At 44.2% G+C, this 22,497-nt stretch overlaps 1 protein-coding gene across 10 annotated transcripts in view; it reads left to right on the plus strand.

The window, feature by feature from the left end:
- ehbp1l1b (EH domain binding protein 1-like 1b) overlaps positions 1–22,497 on the plus strand; it is a 28,143-nt gene that overhangs the window by 4,009 nt on the left and 1,637 nt on the right. Inside the window, exons 2-29 of one of the 10 annotated variants that reach the window (XM_087180154.1) lie at positions 154–211; positions 339–434; positions 1,742–1,795; positions 1,932–2,110; positions 2,483–2,601; positions 2,748–2,837; positions 4,281–5,105; positions 6,255–6,320; positions 6,453–6,590; positions 6,740–6,991; positions 7,157–7,319; positions 8,485–8,826; positions 8,975–10,639; positions 11,355–11,639; positions 11,807–12,328; positions 12,621–12,725; positions 14,249–15,466; positions 17,001–17,870; positions 18,456–18,654; positions 18,806–18,954; positions 19,097–19,145; positions 19,749–20,073; positions 20,971–21,041; positions 21,173–21,209; positions 21,328–21,380; positions 21,825–21,945; positions 22,237–22,336; positions 22,421–22,494. In XM_087180154.1, coding sequence (XP_087036280.1) covers positions 154–211; positions 339–434; positions 1,742–1,795; positions 1,932–2,110; positions 2,483–2,601; positions 2,748–2,837; positions 4,281–5,105; positions 6,255–6,320; positions 6,453–6,590; positions 6,740–6,991; positions 7,157–7,319; positions 8,485–8,826; positions 8,975–10,639; positions 11,355–11,639; positions 11,807–12,328; positions 12,621–12,725; positions 14,249–15,466; positions 17,001–17,870; positions 18,456–18,654; positions 18,806–18,954; positions 19,097–19,145; positions 19,749–20,073; positions 20,971–21,041; positions 21,173–21,209; positions 21,328–21,380; positions 21,825–21,945; positions 22,237–22,336; positions 22,421–22,494 — 8,225 coding nt within the window. Of the gene's footprint in view, positions 1–153; positions 212–338; positions 435–1,741; positions 1,796–1,931; positions 2,111–2,482; positions 2,602–2,747; positions 2,838–4,280; positions 5,106–6,254; positions 6,321–6,449; positions 6,591–6,739; positions 6,992–7,156; positions 7,320–8,484; positions 8,827–8,974; positions 10,640–11,354; positions 11,640–11,806; positions 12,329–12,620; positions 12,726–14,248; positions 15,467–17,000; positions 17,871–18,455; positions 18,655–18,805; positions 18,955–19,096; positions 19,146–19,748; positions 20,074–20,970; positions 21,042–21,172; positions 21,210–21,327; positions 21,381–21,824; positions 21,946–22,236; positions 22,337–22,420; positions 22,495–22,497 lie in introns of all 10 variants that reach the window. The other 9 variants (XM_087180145.1, XM_087180147.1, XM_087180146.1 and 6 more) reach the window with 9 other exon arrangements.

The raw sequence follows: 22,497 nt of genomic DNA on the forward strand, positions 1-22,497 counted from the left end.
TATCTGATGAATTTCAAGAGTTTCTCATTTTTAGAAAATGGTTTCCAGAGCCTTTTTTTTAGTCCTGCGTGTGTAATAACTATAACTGCCATGTAACGGCAGGAGGAAAGGTGAAGTTTGTGTGTTTTAATCAGTGTTTGTATGTTTCTGTAGGCAACCAGACAAACTGAGGGTGGTGTGGACCAGGAGGAACAGACGCATGTGTTCCAAGGTGAAACCACTGAAACAGCACAAACACACACACCACACACACACACACACACACACACACACACACACACACACACACACACACACACACACCCACAGTCTTATTAATGTGTTGTTTGTTGATGCAGCTCCACAGTTGGCAGCCTGGAATCAAGAACCCCTACAGGGGCATGGTGGTGTGGCCGGTCCCAGAGAACATCGACATCTCTGTTACACTATTCAAGGTAGCAAAACCAAAGCACACTATTTACCCAGTATACATAAACAGACAGGTGGCAAATTAATGAAAAATATATACAAAAATACCTTTTCACTCCTTTATTTAAACAGGTAGTTACAAGTGGATCAGAGAAAACGTGAGTTCAGTCTTTTAAAAACTGAAGTGAAATGACAGATTTCACTTGCAAAATTTTATGTAACTCATCCCATTTCTCGGGAGCAGAGTATCTGGAACAACCAGACAGCAGAGATAATGAGACTGCTTTTGCCTTAAGACACAAATACTGCAACTCCCTTCTGTTGGTTAAGGAGGACCATCACACATTTTCATGTAAGATGTGATGTTGAGTGAGGACTGTATCACTTGTGATAATGGGCAGTCAAGAGGATTTAAAGTGGAGGGAGTGGCAGTTACATGAACAATAGCACCATAACCAAGACCTTCAGTTTGCTTGTCAAGTGTTCCACATGTGTCTTGAAAGTAACTCTAGTGTCCAGCCAGACTCCCATGTATTTAAAACTCTCAACAATTTCAACTTGAGAACCATGAAGAGTATGGATAGGAACAGTATGCTGTACACTCTTAAGTGTTCTTGAGATTGTTTCATCAGAATTTAAAACAAGCTTATGTTTAATGAGGGGTACCTGTTTATTTATATGGACAATAAAAGGAAAAAGTATTGACCCTTGTGGGACACCACTAAGTTTAACAGCACTCGATATGGAACTATTTGTAACTACTACCTCTCTCTGTGACTTTTCATCTAGCTCTAACAAAGATTGCTATTCTAGTAAAGACAGGGCTATAAAAAGTGCAGCGCAGTACTGATGATTGTCCAGGGTATTAACAATGTAATTAAGCTCACATAATGCAGCTGTTGTTGTGCTGTGGCATAATCGAAATCCTGAGGGTTTTTAAAATGAGTGGGGAATCACAATGCGTCAATACAAAGTGTAAGGGATCACTGAAATGTTTGTTTAGTATGATAGTATGTGATTCATAACCTATGGCCTTCAGCTATGGGTGATTTTGGAGTTAGACAGCGCTCTCCACCACACTCATCCAAACACGAACTGAAGGAATATCTTTTGTAAGCATGGTGTTCCATCCCTCCGGTAGAGCTCAGAGAGACATAAAGAGGCTATGTTATACAACCAGATGAGAAAATTCATGCACTCATAAAATAGGAACAAATATAAGGAAATGTTTAGGGCGAAACTGCAACATATAAATGTGTGGAAAAATGCATGGATAATGTTTAGAGAAGATGTTTCACTAAACAAATTGTATTTTTGTTTCTCGCATCTTTAGGAGGCCAACGCTGACGAGTTTGAGGACAAAGAGTGGACCTTTGTCCTTGAGGGTGTAAGCAAAGAATCCTGCTTTAAGAATCAGACTAGATTTAATCACCATGTGGAAATAAAAGAATACAATTCAATATGTAAATGGGATGTGATTCAAAATAAAACATATCCTGGTTGTTTTTGTTGGTCATGATCAGGAGAATAAGGGGCATCGTAAGGTGCTGGCATCAGCTGACATCAACCTGAAGAAGTTCGCCAGTCCCATGCCGACCCAGACTGACCTGACGCTTAAGCTGAAACCACTGTCTGTGAAAGTGGTGGAGGCCACGCTCAAGCTCTCACTGTCGTGTGTCTTTGTTCGCGAGGGAAAAGCCACGTGAGTAGTTTTTTGTTGTTGTTTGTCCCTCTGTTGCTACTTGCTACATTGTAACAAGTGTATTTTAAGACATGACCGTATGTTTTTGATGATGTCCATGTGTTAATTGATAGCTACTGCACATGTTTATCCCCTAAAGATGATGTTACACCAATGTCATGTTGTCTGTTTGGCCTAGACAGTAGTGCTCCAGACACTACTTGAATGTAGACATAAACTCAAGTAATTCTTCTATATTTGTGCATGGCTCCGGCTGAAAATAAGTGTCTTTGGAGGCTTATAAATGAACCATACCTCATCTGTTTGAAATGTTTGAAACAAACTGTGTTGTGAATAGTTTCAGTGTGATAAATGTTTGCCCTTGCTCCTCAGCGATGAAGACATGCAGAGTCTGGCGAGCCTGATGAGCGTCAAACCCTCAGACATCGGCAACCTGGATGATTTCAATGAGAGCGATGAAGATGAGGACAAGAAGTCTGTCACTGCTACAGGTGGGCAGACTCACACCAACACTGTTCCCTCTGTCTGATCTTCTCTGCGAGTTCCTTCCGCTCATTGCAACTCTGAAACTTCTTCCTCCTCTACCTTCTTTTTCCTCTCTTTTTCCTGCCTCTTTGCTCTCCTCTGGCTGCTGCAGTGGTCCCACACACTCTAACTCGCCCAAATCGCCCCGCTCCCCCTCCACCAGACAAGCGAAACTCCACCGGACCCACTTTTCCAGCCTCAGGTAGCTCCCTCTTGCTCTTACTCGCTCCTGTCATTTGTTCCTCTTCCTAGGGAAAATACATTACAGTATTTCACACACTCATGTCATTTGTTCTGCAGTCCTGCCCACATGACTGCACTGCTTCTTCTAACTAAGTTCTTTCCATACCACATATTTCTCATCTAGACTTTAAATGTGAATCATGTGATGAAAGGCTAATGACAACTTGTATTGAAATGTACTGAAGGTTGTTTGGAGGCATGGAAAAGTCAGTGTCCTGTGTCCACAGAGACATGACTGTAAATAAACATGACAACATGAAAAAGGGGAAATTAAGTGTAACGGCAGCTCAAATGGCCATAACTCTGACATCTGGCTACTCGTCCATGATGTTTCTTTTTTTAGAGCAAATTAAATTACATGTTCCTTCCTTTTCAAGTGTTACTGCTACATTTAATGTATGGCTTTGTGGTGTCTCTGTTAGCTGACACAGCAGAAGTTCTGTACTGAAATATTAATATTTTAAAGATGCAAAAGAAGCAGCAAAATGCATGTCATTAGTCTAAGAGTCCTTAAAACACTGCAGTGCAGTAAGGTGAGAATATTTAAACCTATTTTGAATTAAAATTTTGAAAAAGTATTCTGAAATGAGCATCTGTATCTTTAAACAAGACAAAATAAGGCACAGTGTTATTAAAAGTCAGAAGTTAGAAACATTTGAAACGAGTTAATTTGATTTAAAAGAGGTTAAAATATTCCTGTCTATGTTTTTTAAACTGTTTCTAAGAAAATTTATTTAGTTTCAGACTAACGTGACTTGATGAGAGGAAGTTTTTTTTCACTGGACAATGAATCTTGTTGAAAAAGCTGTGTATATTTTAAAAAATAATCTGCAAAATATATAGATATGTGTCAGTAATCACTAACTATAAATGTAGTGAAGTAAAAAGCACAGTTTTTACCCCCATTTCCATAAATGTAGTGGAGTATAAAGTAGTAGAAAAGCATGCAGTGTTGCCTTGTGAACCTATGCTGCTTTGACCTTTTTTTAATGCAAAGTGGCCACCGACCCAACCTGAGACATAACAGCATGTTGGAATTGAAATTCAGCGATGGCTGAGCTCTTAGGTTGCGGTTTGAGGTGCTTATCAGTTGCAAATGTCACTGCGTATAGTAAAATGATCCGGAGACATGGAAAGTACACGATAATAAATGGGCTATAATTCCATCACAGTTCATCACAGTTCCATATTTTTTGTTTGTGCTGTCACTCAAACAAACGAGTCATGTGATTAACAAAGGATCCTCATGACGGCAGCTGAATTATCTGACATGGGGTGCCAACAGTAATCCTCTTTTCATTCTCAAGTCATGATCTTTTCCCTCTGTGTTTTCCATTGTTTTTCTGTCTGCAATACTGCAATCCATCCATCCATCCATCCATCCAATCAATCCATCCATCAGCGTCTGGACGTGATGGCGGGCCTCCCAGTCCTGCCGTCCTCGCTCGCCCTCCCCTACCTATTGCTCCTCGCCCCTCGCCCCGTCGCTCTCGACACCCGTTCTCCACCGCCCCTGTCCAATCAGAGATCCAGCCTCCCCAAGCCCCCTCCCCTCAACCCTCACCCAGGTCCAAGCATAAAAAATTGACCAACCCTGTTCCCCCTGAGCCTCCTGCTTTATCTGACCCACAACATCCAAGCTCCCAGGTCCCAGCAGCTACTTCCTCAATCCAGAGTGCATCCCCTGTCCTGCCTCTCTCTGATGTGTCCCCTGCCAGCCCTCCATCACCCAAATCCTCCAAGACGACCACAATCGCCCCTTCCTCTTCCCCCCATCCTCCATCTCTGAAATGCTCTGAACCTGTATCTCCTTTACCTTCTGCCCCAGTGGAGCCTTCTTTAGCAGTTCCCTCAGTTCCCTCCAATCCTTCTTCATCCGATAACTATGAAGGTCCTGCACATTTAAACACCCCCTCTAAGCTGTCCCTGAAACCTACCAGTACACCTGCAACTGGCATCACTTCTTTAACTCCCAAACATCCCTCCACTGCATTGCCATCAACCAAGACTGTCTTGACATCATCCTCAGCAGCTCCCCAAATGTCTTCTCTCACCACTCTGACCCATAAGCCCATCTCTGCTACCTCTCATCCTCCCCCCTCCAAATCCTCCTCACCCTCAAAGCCCACCCTGTCCTCCGAGCCCTCGTCCTCTCACCCTCCTCTCATCCGGAGCCTCTCTCAGCCTCCCTCTCTGCCCAGAATCTTCCAGTCAGACTCGGCAAAAGGTATCGACAGGCTGGCAGGCAGACAGGCACGCTGCATGCTTTCCACTAACTGATTCTTCATGTGTGATTGTCTGGTTAGACTTTGTTTCCGCATGAGTTAGCTGTGTGTTACAAGTGTAATACAGTATATACAGTTTTTACTTATGTGCAGTATGGTGTGTTGGTTGTCATAAGAATTTTAACCGACACTAATATGTTGAACATCTGAACGTTTTGTCAATGCTGCAGTGCCTCAGGTAACAACAACAAAGGAAAGTTGAATAGTTAGTATCTGCTTGTTTTTGTGGGTTTCTTTGTTTCATATTTTGCCTCTTTGCTTTTAGGAAGTGTTTGATGCTGCAGGTGTGTTTTCAGTGTTCTGACTGTTTGTTACCGCCTGCTGCCAAAAAGAAGACTATCACTATTCACTGTTTTACTATTCCCAAGTGCAAAAGCCACTTAGTCCAATCAGATTATTTTAGTTTTTGCTTGTTTTAGTTAAATCCATCTTTCTTGTTAATTAAAACTAGTGTATTCACAATTCCAGGAAGCTGGATCTAAAAAATTTAGATCACACCTTCAGGGAGCTGATGCTCTATCCTTTTAATACGGTGTTATGTGATTTAACCGAACACGCTATCATGTGTTGTTACATGATAAAGCAGAATCAAAAGCTTGTTTCCATCCATGCGTATACAGACTTCTCTATAAGTAGTACCATGCTATTCTTAAACTTTAATTTAACACATATACTGAATATTCAATATGCATAAACCTATGCGCTTCAATGTTATTGAGACACACTGTATATAGCATGATAACATTAACAGTTTATTCATTGCAAAGATGTGCTTAACTGACTCTTATCTACAGACTATAAAAATCTGTAGAAATAAAATTGATACACTTTGATCAGACTGAATTACAAAAACAAAAACAAACTGCCCAACTGGGGTGCTTTCAGCTGCTTTTCAGACTGCAAACATGTGTTTGTTCCTGACAGATATAGCTCACTTCTGTGGTGTCATAAAATTAGTAAACCGCATGATATGAATTTAGCTTTTTTGTTCCCCTTTCACTTTTTTGCCTGTCCCTGTTGACACATATCTTTTTTTCTCAATTCCTCTTCTGTCCATTACTCCTCTCTCTTCACCTTCTCTGCTCTCTCAGTTCCTGCGTCGTATCAACGGCGCCCCCCGGAGGATCAAACTGTAGATGATCCTATTTCAGCCACTGGTCTGTCTCTGCTTTCCCTGTCCAGACTAAACAAATGTTTATCAGCTGCTGATATTATTTTCAAATCTTTAAAAATCCTTTTTTCTGCTTTTGTCCTTTTCTCTTTTACTCCTCTCTGTCTTCTCCTAGTAGTTCGCTCCCACATTTTCAAACCTCAGATTGTCAAGTCAATCGCCCGCCCTTCTTCTCCCTCACCATTTTCTGCTGATGCCCCTCCACTGGCTTCAGCACCTCCTGTCCCCAAATCTTACCCCTGTAGCTCTGAGTCAGGTAACCAGCTGAGTGCACTTTACTTCCAATGCTCTGTCCCTTCCCATTTCTCTTCTTGTTTCCATTATCCATCTGAAAATGATCTCTCTGCACACTTTTTTTTCTCCATCTCTTTCTCCTCCTCGTTTTCACCGCTCTGCTTTCTTCAGGTGATCTGGGGGCGTGGCTGACGTCTGAGTCTGCTCTGATTGGAGGAGACGTCACCCCTATCCCTCTGCTGAGTAGTCCCGATCTCGACGCTCTGTGCGACCCCGCTGCTCCAACCCTCCCTGCCTCTCTTCCACGCTCATCACCCCCTCGCTCCTCCTCTTTTTCCACCTCTGTTTTGTTTTCCTCTCCTCACCCTCATCTTGCTGTCTCTCCTTCTGCTCCTCCTGCTCCGATCAGCTCCTGCCAGCCAGGTACACCAGCCAACTCATCAAACATTTCACCTGCCAGTAACCCCCCTTCCATGAGTCATCTCAAAAGCAATTGCGTCATGCTTTAACCACACTTTCCCTCCATTCTTACAAACACAACTCCTCAGTGTGTGATTTGTTATCTGACCTCACTCTTCCTCTTTATAGGCTCAACATTCGCTTTTGCTCAGACAGACAAGGAAACATCTCCAAGCCCTCTGAGCCGAGGTCAAGAAGTGGCCAACATCACAGTTTCCAACCAGACCAACAGACCGGGCCAGGACTCAAAGGCGGCCATCACAGACAACAAGGCTGAGCCAGGACGGATCAGGTGAGGTCATGGGATGATATCACATGAGTGTTTAAAATTAGATTGTTTGGTTTGGCTCCTCAAAGATATGTTTGGCCTCAAACTGCTGTGTGTGGAGAAAATGTGTCAACAGACCTCAGAGCTCAAGAGGCATCTTGAAGATTGATGGCGACCCTAATAGAGCCTAGGAGACATGACATAGATGACGAAAAGTTTTTACAATGCCAGAAGGCTTGGATATTCTTTTTCTTGTTCCTCTCAACTTTTCTAAAGAGGAAACGACTCGTACGGCCAACCTGCTTGACACTGCATGATTGCTTAAAGGAAAAGTTCAAAGTTTTAGGGGATTTAGATAGAGAGGATTGATACCACTCTCATACCTGTATGTTATACAAAGCTTTCAACAGCAGCTGGTTAGCTTAGCTTAGCAAAGAGACTGGAAACAGGGGGAAACAGCTAGCCTGATTCTGTTGTAGGCTAACAAAATCTGCCTGCCAGTAGCTCCAATTAAGTTGTTATATCTCATTTGTTTAAACTGAATATAAAGGAATATTTGGTTTGACTGATTTTTTTTAATATAACTCTCTATTATTATTATTTAACCATCTCATTATACTTTAGGCCTATTGTACTATTCCTTACACAGTCACACAGATGTAGATTTCCCCGGCTAAAATGCTATCAATAATATCAGACATCAGTGTATGCAGGGCGTCTCAGAGTGCATCACACATTGAGATAACATTGAATGCATCACTTTACAGTAACGTAATAAGGCATGTTTAGTATTGATCAGCACCTTATCACAATCCTCATGGTCTAAATGACCCCAGAATAACCCACTGTAATGTTGAGGCCAATCTGCATCAGCTTGCTGACGTGTGGCTGAGTTACAGTTTATCTATGTTTGTGAGAGTATTGTGAGACTTGTTGCTCGAGGCCTCACAGCTGCTTTGTGCTTGGTATTTGTGCCTCCTTGATGCTAACACGTGCTAACAGTAGCAGAGTGTTTTGTACCACGCCTCGCCTCGAGTCGCACTTACCTTCCAGTACACGGCAGTCGAATAATCGTCAGCTCTCTGGCTTGCTGTGCGTCCCGCCTGTCTCCCCCCTGTCGCCACCTCCTGCACGCTCACCCCCTTGTGAAACTCTCGCCCACCTGACCCGCCAATATTTCTATCCCCAGTCCTGCCCAATCCCGCTCAGAGCTGATCATAGCCCCACCCCCTCCATGGCCGTTCTCCTGCTGTGAGAGCTCCACCCCCCAGCAGCCCACCACCACTGTTGTGGCGGCTTTTATCACTCCTAAACAGCCAAATGTTCAGAGGGGAATCGATTTGAAAAAGCCAGTCAGCGAGCTGCAGAATATTATTAGGTTCTCTGAGACCGAAAAGGCGCCTCTGGCAAAGCCTGAGCCCGAGCCTGACTTTGACAGCATCATCTTTGAGTCGTTTAACCAAGATTCAGGGGGCTTGTTTCTGGAAGAGGATGACTCTAAGATGGATACTATCAAAAGGTGTCCTCCGGGGTGAGTATTTATATTCACAGTTAAAATCACGATCCAGAAAATAAAAAAAAATAAGATGAGAAAATGTGAACTGGTAGTGGTGATAATGGTTAAAGACACAGAGAGATGGAGACGTAGGATTAAGGAATATTGTTTATCTGTTCTGCAGTCTTGAACAGAAAACCAATGAAAAGGCCTGTGGAGAAAAGGCGTCACTGACAGAACAGTTAGAGGGAGCAGCGGTGCAGAAAGAGGAGGTGGTGAAGGCAGAGCAGGAGAAGCAGAAGGAAAAAGAAATCCTGAAAAAACAAGAGGAAGAAAGGAGGAGGAAGGAGGAAGAGCAGAAAGCAGAGCTCCTGAAGCAGGAGGAGAGGAGAAAACATGAGGAAGAGAAGAAGAGACTGTTGGAGGAGGAGAAGAGGAGGCTCCTGCAAGAGGCGGAGGAGGTCAAGAAGGAGAGGGAAAGGAGGAAACGCGAGGAGGAGAGACTCCTGAAGGAGAAGAGAGATAAGCAGGAAAAGCTGAGGGAGGAAGAGGAGAAGAGGAAGCGGGAGGCGGAGAAGGAGAGGAAGAAGAGAGAGCAGGAGAGGAGACTCCTCGAGGCGGAGGAGGAGAAAGACAGACTTCAGAGGGAGGAGGAGAGGAGACGTGAGAGAGAGAGGTTCATGACGAAGATGAAGGAGGAGGAGGAGAAAAGGATGGAGGAGAAGAGAGAGCTTGAGGAGCAAAAAAAGAGGAGGGAGGAAGAGAAAAAGAGGCTCCTGGAGGAGGAGGAGAGGAAGAAGATGGAGGAGAAACGCTTGAAGGAGGACAAAGAGAAGGAGCAACAGAAGATGAAAGAGGAGGAAGACAGAAGAAGGAAGGAAGAGGTGGAGAATAAACGTCTACAGGAGGAGGAGGAGAGAAAGAAAAAGGAGGAAGAAGAGAAGAGGAAGAAGATAGAGGAGGAGATGAAGAGAGTCAAAGAAGCAGAGGAGAGAAAAAAGAGGGAAGTGGAAAAAAAAGAGAGACTACTGAAAGAGGAGAAGGAGAGGGAGGAGAAAGAGAAGGAGAGACTCTTAAAGGAGGAGCAAGTAAGAGTGGAGAAGAAGAAAAAAGAAGAGGAGGAAAGGCGGAAAAGAGAGGATGAGAAAAGACGTCAAGAAGAGGAAGAGGCGAGGAGGAAAGAAAGACTCTTAAAGGAGCAGAGAGAAATGGAAAGGATGCAAATGGAGGAGGAGAGGAGGAAGAGGGAGGAAGACGAAAAGAAGAGACAACTGCAAGCAGAGCAGAGGAGGCAGGAGGCAGAGAAGAAGAAAAAAGAGGAGGAAAAGAAGAGGAGGGAAGAGGAGGAGAAGCGAGAGAAAGAGGAGAAAGAGAGAGCAGAGAGGAGAGTGAAGGAGGAAGAAGACAGGAAAAAGAAAGAGGCGGAACAGAAAAGGAAACAGCAGGAGAAAGAAGAGATGGAAAGAAGAAAGAAGAAGGAGGAGGAAGAAAGGAGAGTCAGGGAGGAGGAAGAGAGGAGGAGGACAGAGGAACGAGCAGCTCCAGTCTGCAGTCTGGAGGTCAACAGATCAGATGAGGACAAGCAGAAGATGAGAACTTTAGTTTCATCTTCCTCTTCTTCTTCTTCTTTGCCATTTTCTCTGCTAAACACACACACCAACATCCCTCCACCCAGCTTCACAAACACACCTCCTCCCAATCTGTTACCCGCCGCCTCCCACCTCCCTCCCCCGAACACGTCCGAGCAGCAGCTGCCCTCACACATTCTCGGCCAATCACGATCGAGACCGTCGACCCTTCAGTCAGTTAACAAACCGAGCTCTGCCGCCGTAGACTCCAACAAAGACCGGTGAGTTACAGCACTGAAATAAAAAAGTAATGGCTTCACTGTGGGTGTTGCTTGTCGTCTGCTTTCTTAATCAGCATCAATAAAATAAATCAATTAATCAGTGTTATTCTTAAAGTGGCGACTTTACACTTTAAATTCTCCTCCTACTGATTTAAACATTGTGAAACATTGTGATTCTCTGCTCGCGTAGAACATCATTGATTATCTGTGTTGTAGGGGTGGGCTGATCAGTATTGATACTACTGATACTATATCTTGTTTTGAGATTGATTTTGGGCTCATTAACACTCGTCTTAGCGCTGCACCATCTTGTTTCTCTGCTGTCGTTGTTTGTGCATGTGTGAATTCACACAATAAACTTCTGTAATTCACCTTTAAAAGCTGTATGGCATTTTAACATGCATGTGATAATGGAGAATAGTCAAAAGAAAAGCCTAATTGCCACTTATTCAGTAGTGATAAAAATGTATTAGATGCATTCACCTAATAAATCATGACACATTTCCTATCTGCTTCTAATGATAAGAAGTATTGATACTGGTATTGATTTGTTCAATCCCCTTATTACTTGGTGTCAATTTTTGTGGTATCACCCACCCCTACTATTTGTCTATCTTATTGCTGCTGAACTCTTCTTCATGTTCTTCCACCTGTCACCCCCCCCACCCCTTTCTTCCTTGTTTCACATTTTCCTCTTTCTCTCGCCTCACTCCAGTCCCCAACCCTCTCTCATAAAGGAAGGTTCATTGTCAAACATTATTGTCCCAGAAAAGAAAATATCTGCCACATGTACTCCTCCACCTGGCATCCGTTCAGACCCCACTGTTCAGCCCCTTGCTCAGGATAAACCAATCACATTAGAGGTCTTGACCCAGGAGCCACCTCCAAAGAGGATGAGTGCTGCAGAGATTCCTCTGTGGAAAGTGCTAGAAGGGAGAAGTGGGAAAGATACACCTGAAAAAATCTCTGCCGAGGAGAGTGCAAAACCTTTGTGCAGAGGGTAAGAATGGATGAGGGGGTGTCTGTCTTTCTGTTTTCTGTGCTTTATCTCCCTGTCTGACTGTCTGTGGCGGCCTCGCTAATAGTCTGGCTTCTTATTATTGTAGTAAGTAGCAAATGTAAATTTGTAATGGCTGCATCTTTCATGCGTTTTTTTTTCTCTCCTAGCTCACACACAGAAGATGCTGCTAAGGTGGACACCCCTGTCAGGCAGGAGCACGAGCCAATCACAGCCAAGGAGTCAGGGACACATCACATAGTGCCACCACTTCCTGCTCAACCCGCTGCACCATCAGTTAAAGAGGAACCCAAAGAGCCAGAGGGACCCAGTGTGGAACCAGCAACCTCACTCGAGGTTTCCCCCAAACCGGTCGGGGAGCGCACGGCTTTGGCGCTGGAGCCGCTGCTGCCCTCAAAACCAGAACCGGGACTGCGGCCGGAACCAGTTCTCCAGCCATCAGGAAAGCCACAGGGGGAGGGAGCAGATGAGGAGAAACCAGCAGACAGCGTGGCTCGTGGTGAGGAGAGTTTCGTCAACAACGAGGAGCCAGTGTGCGAGGCAGAAAAGCAGCTGTGGGCAGCCGTGGAGGAGACCACAGCGGAGACGGGAGCAGAGAGAGGGATGGAAAGTAGTGAGAGCACTGACGAGAAGGAAGAGAAGGAGCAGGAGGAGGAGGGTGTAATAGGGGGGTGAGTCAGCAATGCAGCCTTAGCAGCATGGCGTGACATGTCTGTTCTTCACTGGCAAACCACCACATACACACTCACACACACCTGTACACACGCTCACTAACGTTCCTCTGTGGTGCTGCAGCCTAACCAGTGCTTCCTCAGCAGCTGCGATTAACCACAGCTGATGCTCCATCTCAGCCTCTGTCTATGCTGTTGGACTGAATATTTTAATGTGATTTGATGAGAGCTTTGTATGTGTGTGTGTGTGTATGTGTGTTTATGTGTGTATGTGTGTTTCTGTGTGTGGCAGTGCCCGCAAATGTGCAGACACAGAGGCAGATGTGTGTGTTGCAGAGCAGCAGAAGGAGGCACCTGCTGGCTTCATGTCAGCAGTAGTTGGGGTGTTGTATAGAGGGTGAGTCTCTCTGCCTGCCTCTGTTGTTGAATCATTTGTTAAGATGTGACGAGTGCAAAAAAGATTTTGTCGACTACGTCGAGATACAGTAGGGATATGTTGCCAGTGGCTAATTTAATAATGTGTCAGATACATACAATACAGACGCAGTAAACACAACATAACAAGGTTTTATCAACTATCACCTCAAAAGTAGGATCAATGATTTTAATGATGTAACAATTCAAGTTATTACATTCTTATTCTTTAAGATTGTCAAATTATATTTTGAAATAATTAGGCGAACATAGATTTCCGATTTAAAATCACTGTTATGTCAGACTTAAAAGTTAAAAAGTTAAATGTTGCACCGCACGTAGTAAAATTGGACAAACAATGTTGCAGTATGGTTTTCAATTATTCAAATTATTTATCATACTTTTTATTACATTGTCAACCTATTCAGAGAGCTATTTTATTACATTTGATACATTTTTAAGCAGTAGTTTTATTTACATGATAGTTATTTTAGTGTGAGTTGCTTTTTACATTTCCCATATATACACGTATGTAGCTTATGTGATTCCTCAAAGCTAAAAACTGACAGACACCGCCAGAGCAGTGTTGAAACAGTTTGGTGTTTGTTCAGGGAGTTATCTATAAGCTTTGCTATTGCTACATAGTTAGCATTAGCATTAACAGCTGTTTACTTACCAATCTAGAACAAATGCTGTGAGTTCAGCATCCAACTTAATTCCTTTACTCGCCGAGAGATGACTACAGAGGTGGAAAGCAACGTTATTTCTTCTACTGAAGTTAGCATGCTAACCAGCTAGCCCCGGCCCATCTTCTCACTTTCCAATAGTAAATCACTCTAGCATCAAATCTGCCCTGAAGAAGTAGCGCTGCTCAGAGGTCGTACGATATCCTCAAGCAACGATCACCACCACTTGTTCCCTGCAAAAAAAACATATTCAGCAGAAGAGAAAACTTACAAATAGCCCCTTTAACTGACCTGTAAAAAAACTGTATGTACATCTATCCATCCTTCATTTACCAGCACTTAGATTCCGTCATTATATTGGTGTCGGGGGTTATTTTGGTTATTTGGCTGTAATCCACTCTGTGATTTGTGGTGAGTTCACTGTGTTATAGAGAATTTATCTTGTATTTAGCTAGCTAGCTCGCAGTTAGCTGTGTATCTTTCTCTGAGCAGATCTGAGCTTTCATATGCATGTCAAAGAGTTGTTTACCTGAACTTAATGATGCCATAAGTGATGTAGATCTTTAGTGCACTGGGTAGGGTGGGGGTGAGGGGAGCTTGGTTGGTTCTCAGTGTAACAAACAATAAATGTTTTTGCGGTCTGCTTTCGCACGGCGCTTTGGACAAGCACCAAAACAAAGTCTGAGAGGGAACTACTTAATCAAGCATGCTGTCTGGCTTTCTGTCACACTGTTCAGAGCCTGCTGTGGTCATTGTGCAGGTCATTGTAGGGTGAGCTCGTTCTCAGAGTTTTTCTGTTCCCTCATGTCTGTCCTTGTAGCTATGAGACAGTGGCCTCCATCCTGCACACAACTGGATCCACTGATGCAGGTCCTCCACACCCGTCTGCAGAACAATCGTGCCTCCTTTTGAGCGATGAAGATCAGCTGTTTATACGTGAAGTAGATGCAGAGATGCTGTATACCTCTGAGCCAGATGATGAGTCGCTGATTGGCGTTGGTGTGGACATTTCGCCACCCACGGCCTTCTCAGACGCAACAGAAAATCACACTGTTTTAGTTAAGAAACTAGAGTGCTTACCTACAGTGGAGACACGTGGGCTCAGTTTGGTGGCGAGTCTGCGACTGGCAGCAAGTGAGCAGGAGAAAGAGAGGGAGCAGGAGAGGGAGAGAAGGGAGAAAGAAAGGATAATGAGGGAGGAGAGAGACAGGAAGGAGAAGGAAGAGGCAGAAAGGAAGGAGAAAGAGAGGGTGGAAAAGGAGGAAAGAGAGAGGTTGACAAAGGAGAGAGGGGAGATGGAGAGGAAGGAGAGAGAAAGGATGGAGAGGGAAAAGGAAGAGGAGAGAAAGAGGTTGGAAAAGGAGAGGGAAGAGCTGGAGAACAAGCAAAGGGAGGAGAGGGAAAAGGCAGAAAGAGAAAGTGAGCAGCAGAGGGCAGATAGGGAGAAGAAGAAAAAAGAAGAGGAAGAAGAAAGGGCAGAAAAGAAGATGGAAAGGGAAAAAAACAAAAAGGGAGAGGTGGGCAGGATGATGGAAAAAGAAGAGAAACCGCAACAGAGACAAGAGATCCTTTCTGACTCTAAATCAGTGCAAAGCAACCAAAAAGATGAGAACATCCAATCAACTGACTGTCCGCCACTGAGAGAGGCAGACCTGGATGATATTGCATATGATGAGAGGTTACAGGGCAATGAGGAGGAGTCAGAAAGCAAATCTGATCCCAAATCAGTGAAAATGATCGACCCTGAAGCTGAAATCAAACTGGTTTCGGCCAGACCAGTTGATTCAGTCCCTGCAGACATACCAACAAATAAACTTGATTCCAGATCAGACAAACCTGATGACTCTGATATTGCTGTTAAGAAAGGCCTGGATCATTCTGCTCTGAGATCAGTTAGAAAAGGCAAGCCAAACCTTAAATCTGGTGCCATCCCAGTGTGGATGAGAGAGGAGGAGGATGAGGAGGTGGAGTATGAGAGAGGACATGAGGATCTTGGCTCCATCTGGCTGGCTGAGCTTTACATGGAAGGGGAAGCAGGGTGAGTAAGGGGGTGGGGTGGGGGGTGAGAGGGAGGGATACATGGCAGCAGGGAGAGAGAGGTGAGTAACTGTGGAGGAGTTGGCTATGCGAAAGAGATCTGCTTGTTGCCTCATGTGGATAAGAGGACTGTGCCTGTGGCGTTTTGGTGTTTACTTCCAGTAACCAATCCTTTTAACTTGTTATGTCTGCGGGGAAATCTTCACCAAACATTAGTATCCCTCATTTACTGAGGGTGTGGCCTTTTCCTGCAGGTGTTTCTCAGGAAAGAGCTGTTTGTTGGCATGTGAGTCATGTATTTCTTCCCCAAGCAACATCATTACCGTGTTGTTTGTGAATAAAACTGGAATTTCCTCTTTACATCTTGCCTTAATTAAGGCACCTAAAAGCCCTTAGCACCCAATTTGCTGTAATTTGCCTCATGTATCCCAGTCCTTCTTCTCAGAGTCGCAACTCAGTTGAATCTGAACACACAGACATCTTATGCATATTTTTAGTTTCAGTATGACTTGTACTTCATATCATTACATCCAATATCCATTGTAAATTAACATCCACAAATCCATGTAGAAAGCACAGCAAAAGAAGAAAGTCCTTAGAACTCCAGTACCTGCCTGGGAATGATCGCAGTTTTAGGTTTTCTTCAGTATCAGAGTAATGTAATGATAGCACTTTGTAGATCCTTGGGCAAATTGTAAACAGGAACTGTTAATAGCTAATTCGGCTTTCTTTTTATTGTGCTAATTTGTCTAAAATGTACGGTTGTAACGCATAGGAACTCAATAAAATTTTTTGCGGTTTACATCCCCCAAAGCATCATGAGGTTAGACTTTGAAAACCCCTGACTCACAATGTTGGGACCCGTTTATCAGGGACACATACAACCTACGTGAGGCCCCTGACGCAGTATGAAAAAGGGTTAACTGTGGCTGTATCTACCACTCCTGTGTGTTTCTGTTCATGACTGTGACTATGTGTCTGGCATCAAATAATATCACAAGGCTCTTTGTATTTGTTCATTACTCATTGCAGCTAAGTAGCATGCCACGTAGCATGGACTGGTTCGGTCATTGGATACTGCAGTTCAGTGGAAGCTGGAGCATGTTTAAAACTCGTGTTTCACTTTGGATGAGTCCCATATTTTCTTTGCCTCTAACATTTGTAGTTTGGAATAATCTCACATAGCCAGATCTCTGCCTGGGGAAAAGCCTGGGGAAAATCTCATCCAAACAATGGGCATGTCAAGACCTTTGGAATGCTTGAGTTTAGTCTATAGAGTTTGTACTGGGAAAAGCACGTCTGGATAGTTTTTGTTTTGAGGTTTCCTTCTTTAATGAGCACCAGCACCATGCTCTATCCTGTTCTTGAATTTCATCAGACCTTTGTGAGCATAACAGGATTGATCTCTGGCTGCGTGAGATGATTGGTGGTATGCTGCCCGAGGGGAATGGAGCATGATAAGAACACCGCGGTTCTGTTGCTGGTCAGTTTTCTCAAAAGCAATTCAGCTCTGAAATCTCCTTTTCTGTCTCCAGCCCAGGCCACCCATCCCCTGCTGTAGCTCAGAAGCCCTCCTCACTTCCCTTCAGCGAACAAACCCTTTACAAGAGCTCTGCTGTCAGTCAGCCAAATAAACCAGAACCTCCCGATTCCCTAACCAATCAGGCTGGCCGTCCTCATCCTAACCCTGCTTTGGTGTCTAAGCAAGAGGAAAGAATCAGTCAGACAACTAGGGCAAAACCTGCTCTCAGACACAGTGAGGCACAAAAACAGCCAATGAAAGAGCAGAGTGATGATGACAGAAAAACCGGTCACAGCCAGGAGGTGGCAGCCAATGAGGAGGCAGAACTTGTTCAGTCGTCGGTGGTGCCTTGGCCGCTTCCTCCAAGCGCAAACACTAGTAGCATACACTGTGACTTAAATAACACCAAGACATATACTGACACTCACATCAACAAGACACACGATGACAAAACAGCCACAGATTCACGCAAGAGTCTTGAAATGAGGGACGATAAAGACATGAATCCCTCCAAGAGCCCGAGCTTAAATAAGCACACACACCCAACAGAGACTGACGGTACACCAACGGACAACCTCCACACACCGACACACACCCCCGATCACAGCAATGTCACCAAAGACCAGCAGCTCCAAGAGGAGGAGAGGTTATTATTGGCTAAAATTCGCCTGATGACAGGTGAGACATCACCTGTCTCCAGCCCTCACAGTATGAAACGGCTTTTCCCTGCCCCCGGTGATATTGACTGTGACGCCACAGAGCCCAAGAGCCGATCAGAAATCAAACTTATTGATCACAATCAGCGCTCGCTTATTCCCCACTTTGACGCCCTGCAGGAAATATCACTGGCTGAGACAGAGGAGCCACTGGGAGAGGAGGATGTGTAAGTCAGCATGAGGCGTCAACCTGTGCTGCTCTATAAAATGACACTGAGCCTTGAATGTGTGTTTTGAGTGTGATATGCAGAGACTTGGGAAGGAATTACACCAGTTTTACAATTCAATATCAACAGATATATAACGTGTTATTCGGCTGTTAAGTCTGACACAGTAACATTAGCCCGTTTCACAAAGTTGCTGTGTGGAGTTTGAACTGTTGAATTTGCTGTTTTTCAACTGAATATCCAAAGAAAAAGATCCAACTGTTCGGTGTATCCGCTTGGTTTTGAGGTTGTTAAACATTTTCCAATCAGCATAGACCTGCGCTTAATCTATCCCGCTTCAAATGTAGCTACCCATTCTCCTCATGGTGTGTGTTCCCATCCTGCCCTCTAACATCAAGAGATCTGCTCTCTTCTCCTTGTCATGTTAGCAACCTTGCATGTCTCTTGCTCAATATCTCCAAATCACCGAGGACGCTGATGCTCATACCAGGCTGCTTGGATGAGCTCCTTTTCTTCCTCTAAACAAAGTCTGGTTTTCTATTCATCACCTGTCTTGCCTATTTTTTATGTCTCGTCTCGCCTCAGGCTAAAACACCCACCGGCCGACCTCCCCGACGGTCCAGAGAAGAAACACACAGACATACACATCACTCCTCCCCATCACTGTGAGTTGAAGACATCTTGGCTTCCTACGTTACCAGAGGAAGAAACCAGTGACGTTACGGCGCCTGATCCAGTTCCAACAGTCAGAGAGGAGGCTGATGGGAAGGACGACACAGCGGAGGTTAAATATTCAGAACGCTGATGTCCACTTAACGTCTGACACGCTTCAATAAATCACAGCACACAACCACAACTGAACTTATTTTTCTTCTCATCCCTCTCTCCTCTTCCTCCTCCTCCTCCTCCTCCTCCTCCTCCACCTCCTCCACCAGGGCCTGGTGAACTCCAGTCAGTCGCTGCTCCAGTGGTGCCAGGACATCACCAGCAGGCACCAGGGGGTGAAGGTCACAAACTTCAGCACGTCCTGGAGAAACGGCCTGGCCTTCTGTGCCATCCTGCATCACTTCCATCCAGACAAAATGTACGCTGATTATATAAACACTTTGGGTGCATTCAGTTTTTAACGTTATTCCATGTTGCACTGCAGCTCAGAGTCTGATTCATTTATTTAAATGTTGTCAATCTGCTTCTCATTTTGTTCTTCACGGCTTTTGTCCCATTAGAGATTTTGACCAGTTAGACCCTCATGACATCAAGCTCAACAACAAAAGGGTAAGGATGAGACTCGGATTCATCAAATTTACTGTGAATGGAGCTTTTCACAGCAGCTGCTTAGTGCCCTGTTTTATCAGTAGTGTTAATGGTTTACTATTAACACAAGTTGCTTTTGAGGTCCAGAATTCATAGGCCAGAATACCGAAGAACAGTCTTCTTTTTCTATTTGACCATTCTCTTTTATGGTCCCTCCTTATAATGTTGTTTTAAAACAGCTTAAAATAAATTCCCCCAAGTAATGTTTCTTCTCTAATTTCCTTGATACTGGCTTTTTCTTCTAAATATTCATTCCACACAAAGAAGGTGGGCATGCTTATTTCAGAGTAGTGTCTGCACTTTGCATAAGCCCCTACAAGCTCCAGAGCAACCTTTATGTGTCCTGAGAGGCAAAACAGAGGGCAATAAAAATCTGGCTACATCACTTTCTGCTGCTCAATAAGCTCATTGTTACTGTTTCTGTGATTAAAACGATTCAGATGAGTGAGTCAGAAATGGTTCGGATGACATCGTATACAGAGACAGACTTAAACTACTAAAGTGAGATGGACCGGTCCCTCTGTTCTTCACTGATGATGTGCTTCTTTTTTACGACGACATCAGGCGTTTGACGGTTTCGAGGCGCTGGGCATCTCTCGTCTCTTGGAGCCGTCCGACATGGTTCTCCTGTCCGTCCCCGACAGGCTCATAGTCATGACCTACCTCAGCCAGATCCGCTCGCACTTCACCAACCAGGAGCTGAGCGTGCTGCAGATAGAGCACAACAGCAGCCAGTCCAGCTATGGCCTCGCCCTCTCCGGTCCTGCTCCCACGAACGTCGATGCCGCCGCCTTCTGCATGGCCAGACTTAACGAAGGAGTGAGTCTGGAGGAAGGAGGAAGCAGCACGTTGGTCGTCCCGCCACCGAGGACCAAACGAATAGTTAAAGGTATCGTCTTGTCAGCATTCATCTATTTTCAAGGCTGATTTTAGCCTCTTCAGCCCAGTGCTTTAGAGCATATCCCAAGGTATTCAAGCCCTCTACATAAAGCTGGATTCCATGGAAACATGAAAAAAAAAAAAAACTGAAGAGAAACATAATTAAACGGAGCAAAACAGAATCAAGTCAGGACAGCAGTACAGAGGAGGGAAGGGGAAAACATTAGTGTGTCTCCAGGGAACTCAGGAATGTGATGGAGCAGAGTTTAGGACAAGGAAGAAGGACAAACAGATCATTAAATCAAGTTCACAGCACAGCAGTTAAGATTCTCGTAGGTTTCCCAAGGTTTCCAAAGATAACAAAAAATGTCACGCTGAATTGGATGGAAATGTGTGTAAAATGATGCTCATCTAGAGGTTTCCTTTTCCTGTGCAGATGTCAGTCATGAACAAGGCATTTTGGATGTAAGTGTTTCTCCCAGTATGAGTCATGAAGTTTATTGTTCTAATTTCAAATCTCCTGACAACATATTGTCTCAGTCAGCTTCTAACTATAGCTGATGCAATCCTACATGAACCAGATTTAGAACAGCTCTGTTGTTTCTGTGTGTGGCTGTTTTCTCTGAGCTCCTTTCACTGGTTAGCAAAATCTTGATGACAGTTGTCGGGTTGCACGCTCACGTTGCCGGGTCACTGTCAGTGAAATCTGATCACATCACACCCACTCAGTCCTGATGCAGCTTTCGATGTTTTAATTGGATTTTTATTTAACTTTGATCGTTGCTTATTTAGTCTTTCAGTTTTAATGTTATAGAGAAATATAGGTGACTGTGGAAATTTTAGGGGAATAGCAAGATTGAAGAGGTTAAATCCATCCGTCTGATTGTTGTTTCTCATCTGCTTTTAGTCGACGAGTCGATAACCCCGGTCCCACCCCCAAGGTCCATTGCCAAGACGGTCATATCTGGACTAACTCAGGTGACGCTTTCTGTGTTTTTTGCTGTAGCTGATTGTTTAAACTAATATTGGCTTTAAATTCTATTCTTAAGAAGGAAGGAGGAAAAGCTATCAAATACTCTTTATTAATGTGTCAGCTTTGCGCTCTTCAGGATGAAGACACAGTGACGGAAAACACTAACAAAACAGGTGCGTACATGACGTATCAAGCTAGCATCTTAAAAAAAAAAAAACATCACAATGCATCAAACTTCCCTCCCTTCTCCCTCTTCTTCTTTTACACTGTAATTTGTTCTTGTTTTTGCAGAGTTGCAGACTGCAGATGAGACACAGCCTCCCAAGCAAGAAGCAGAAACAATGGTCAGTTGTGTGTTCCTCGCTTTGCTCCGTATCTTCTCTGCTTCTTTTCTTTACCTTTGACTCTCACTCTCAGATCAAAGCAAATGAATATGATCAATGTGGCCGATGGCTGCAAGAACAACCCATTCATTTTTTGTTGAATTCATTATAAAGAAAGTATTTCCAGGATACACAAATTGTATTTTTCCATACCTTTGGCTTCTCTCTAATCCTTTGACCCTCTTCTTCTGCCTGTTTTCCTGCTTCCCCCTCCCTCTTTACTTTACTTTCCAACTCCCTCTTTCCCTTTGATTTCCTTTCTCCCTTTTTTTCTTCTCTTTGTGGCCGTCTGTCATTGTGTGTATGTTCATATGTGTGTGTGTGTGTGTGTGTGTGTGTGTGTGTGTGTGTGTGTGTGTGTGTGTGTGTGTGTGTGTGTCTGTTTGTGATGGGGCTTGTGGTCAGTGTCTGCAGGACACCAGTCAGTATGTGCTGAGTGAGCTGGCAGCGTTGGAGACAGAGCAGAAGCACATCGACAGCAGAGCCGCCGTGGTGGAGCGACGACTGCGAAGCCTCATGGAAACAGGTGAGTGTCACACACGTTTAAACCTGGTACAGTAGATTTATGGGCTCTGGCCTGAACCCTTTTAAAGACATCTTGAGAGGAGGAGAGGAGAGGAGAGGAGTGGCACTGCATAGTTAAATGTATAAAGCAGCCAGTAAGATCTAAATGAACTGACTGTTTGCTGTCAGTCACATTCTGCTCATCACTTCTCAACAAATAACTCTTAGAAACAGCAAGTAGAAAAATAATTGTCTTTATTTTGGAGACCATACAGTTTTATACAAACTGTCCTTTCTTTTTCTGCGTATACAGGAAGTGACCGTGATGAGGAGGAGAGACTGATCCAGGAGTGGTTCACTCTTGTGAACAAGAAGAACGCTCTGATACGCAGACAGGACAACCTGGAGCTACTGTAAGACCTCTCACGCACAAACAGTATATTGCATATACATCGCACACTTCTTTTTATCCACCTGATTACTGACTGCATCCACAGGCAAGAGGAGCAGGATCTGGAGCGGAGGTTTGAGCTTCTGACCAGAGAGCTACGGGTCATGATGGCTATCGAAGGTT

This window comes from Seriola lalandi, unplaced genomic scaffold, assembly GCF_002814215.2.
Source record: "Seriola lalandi dorsalis isolate HSWRI2012SDOR001 ecotype SW California unplaced genomic scaffold, Sedor1 jcf7180002054893, whole genome shotgun sequence".
Taxonomy (NCBI): domain Eukaryota; kingdom Metazoa; phylum Chordata; class Actinopteri; order Carangiformes; family Carangidae; genus Seriola; species Seriola lalandi.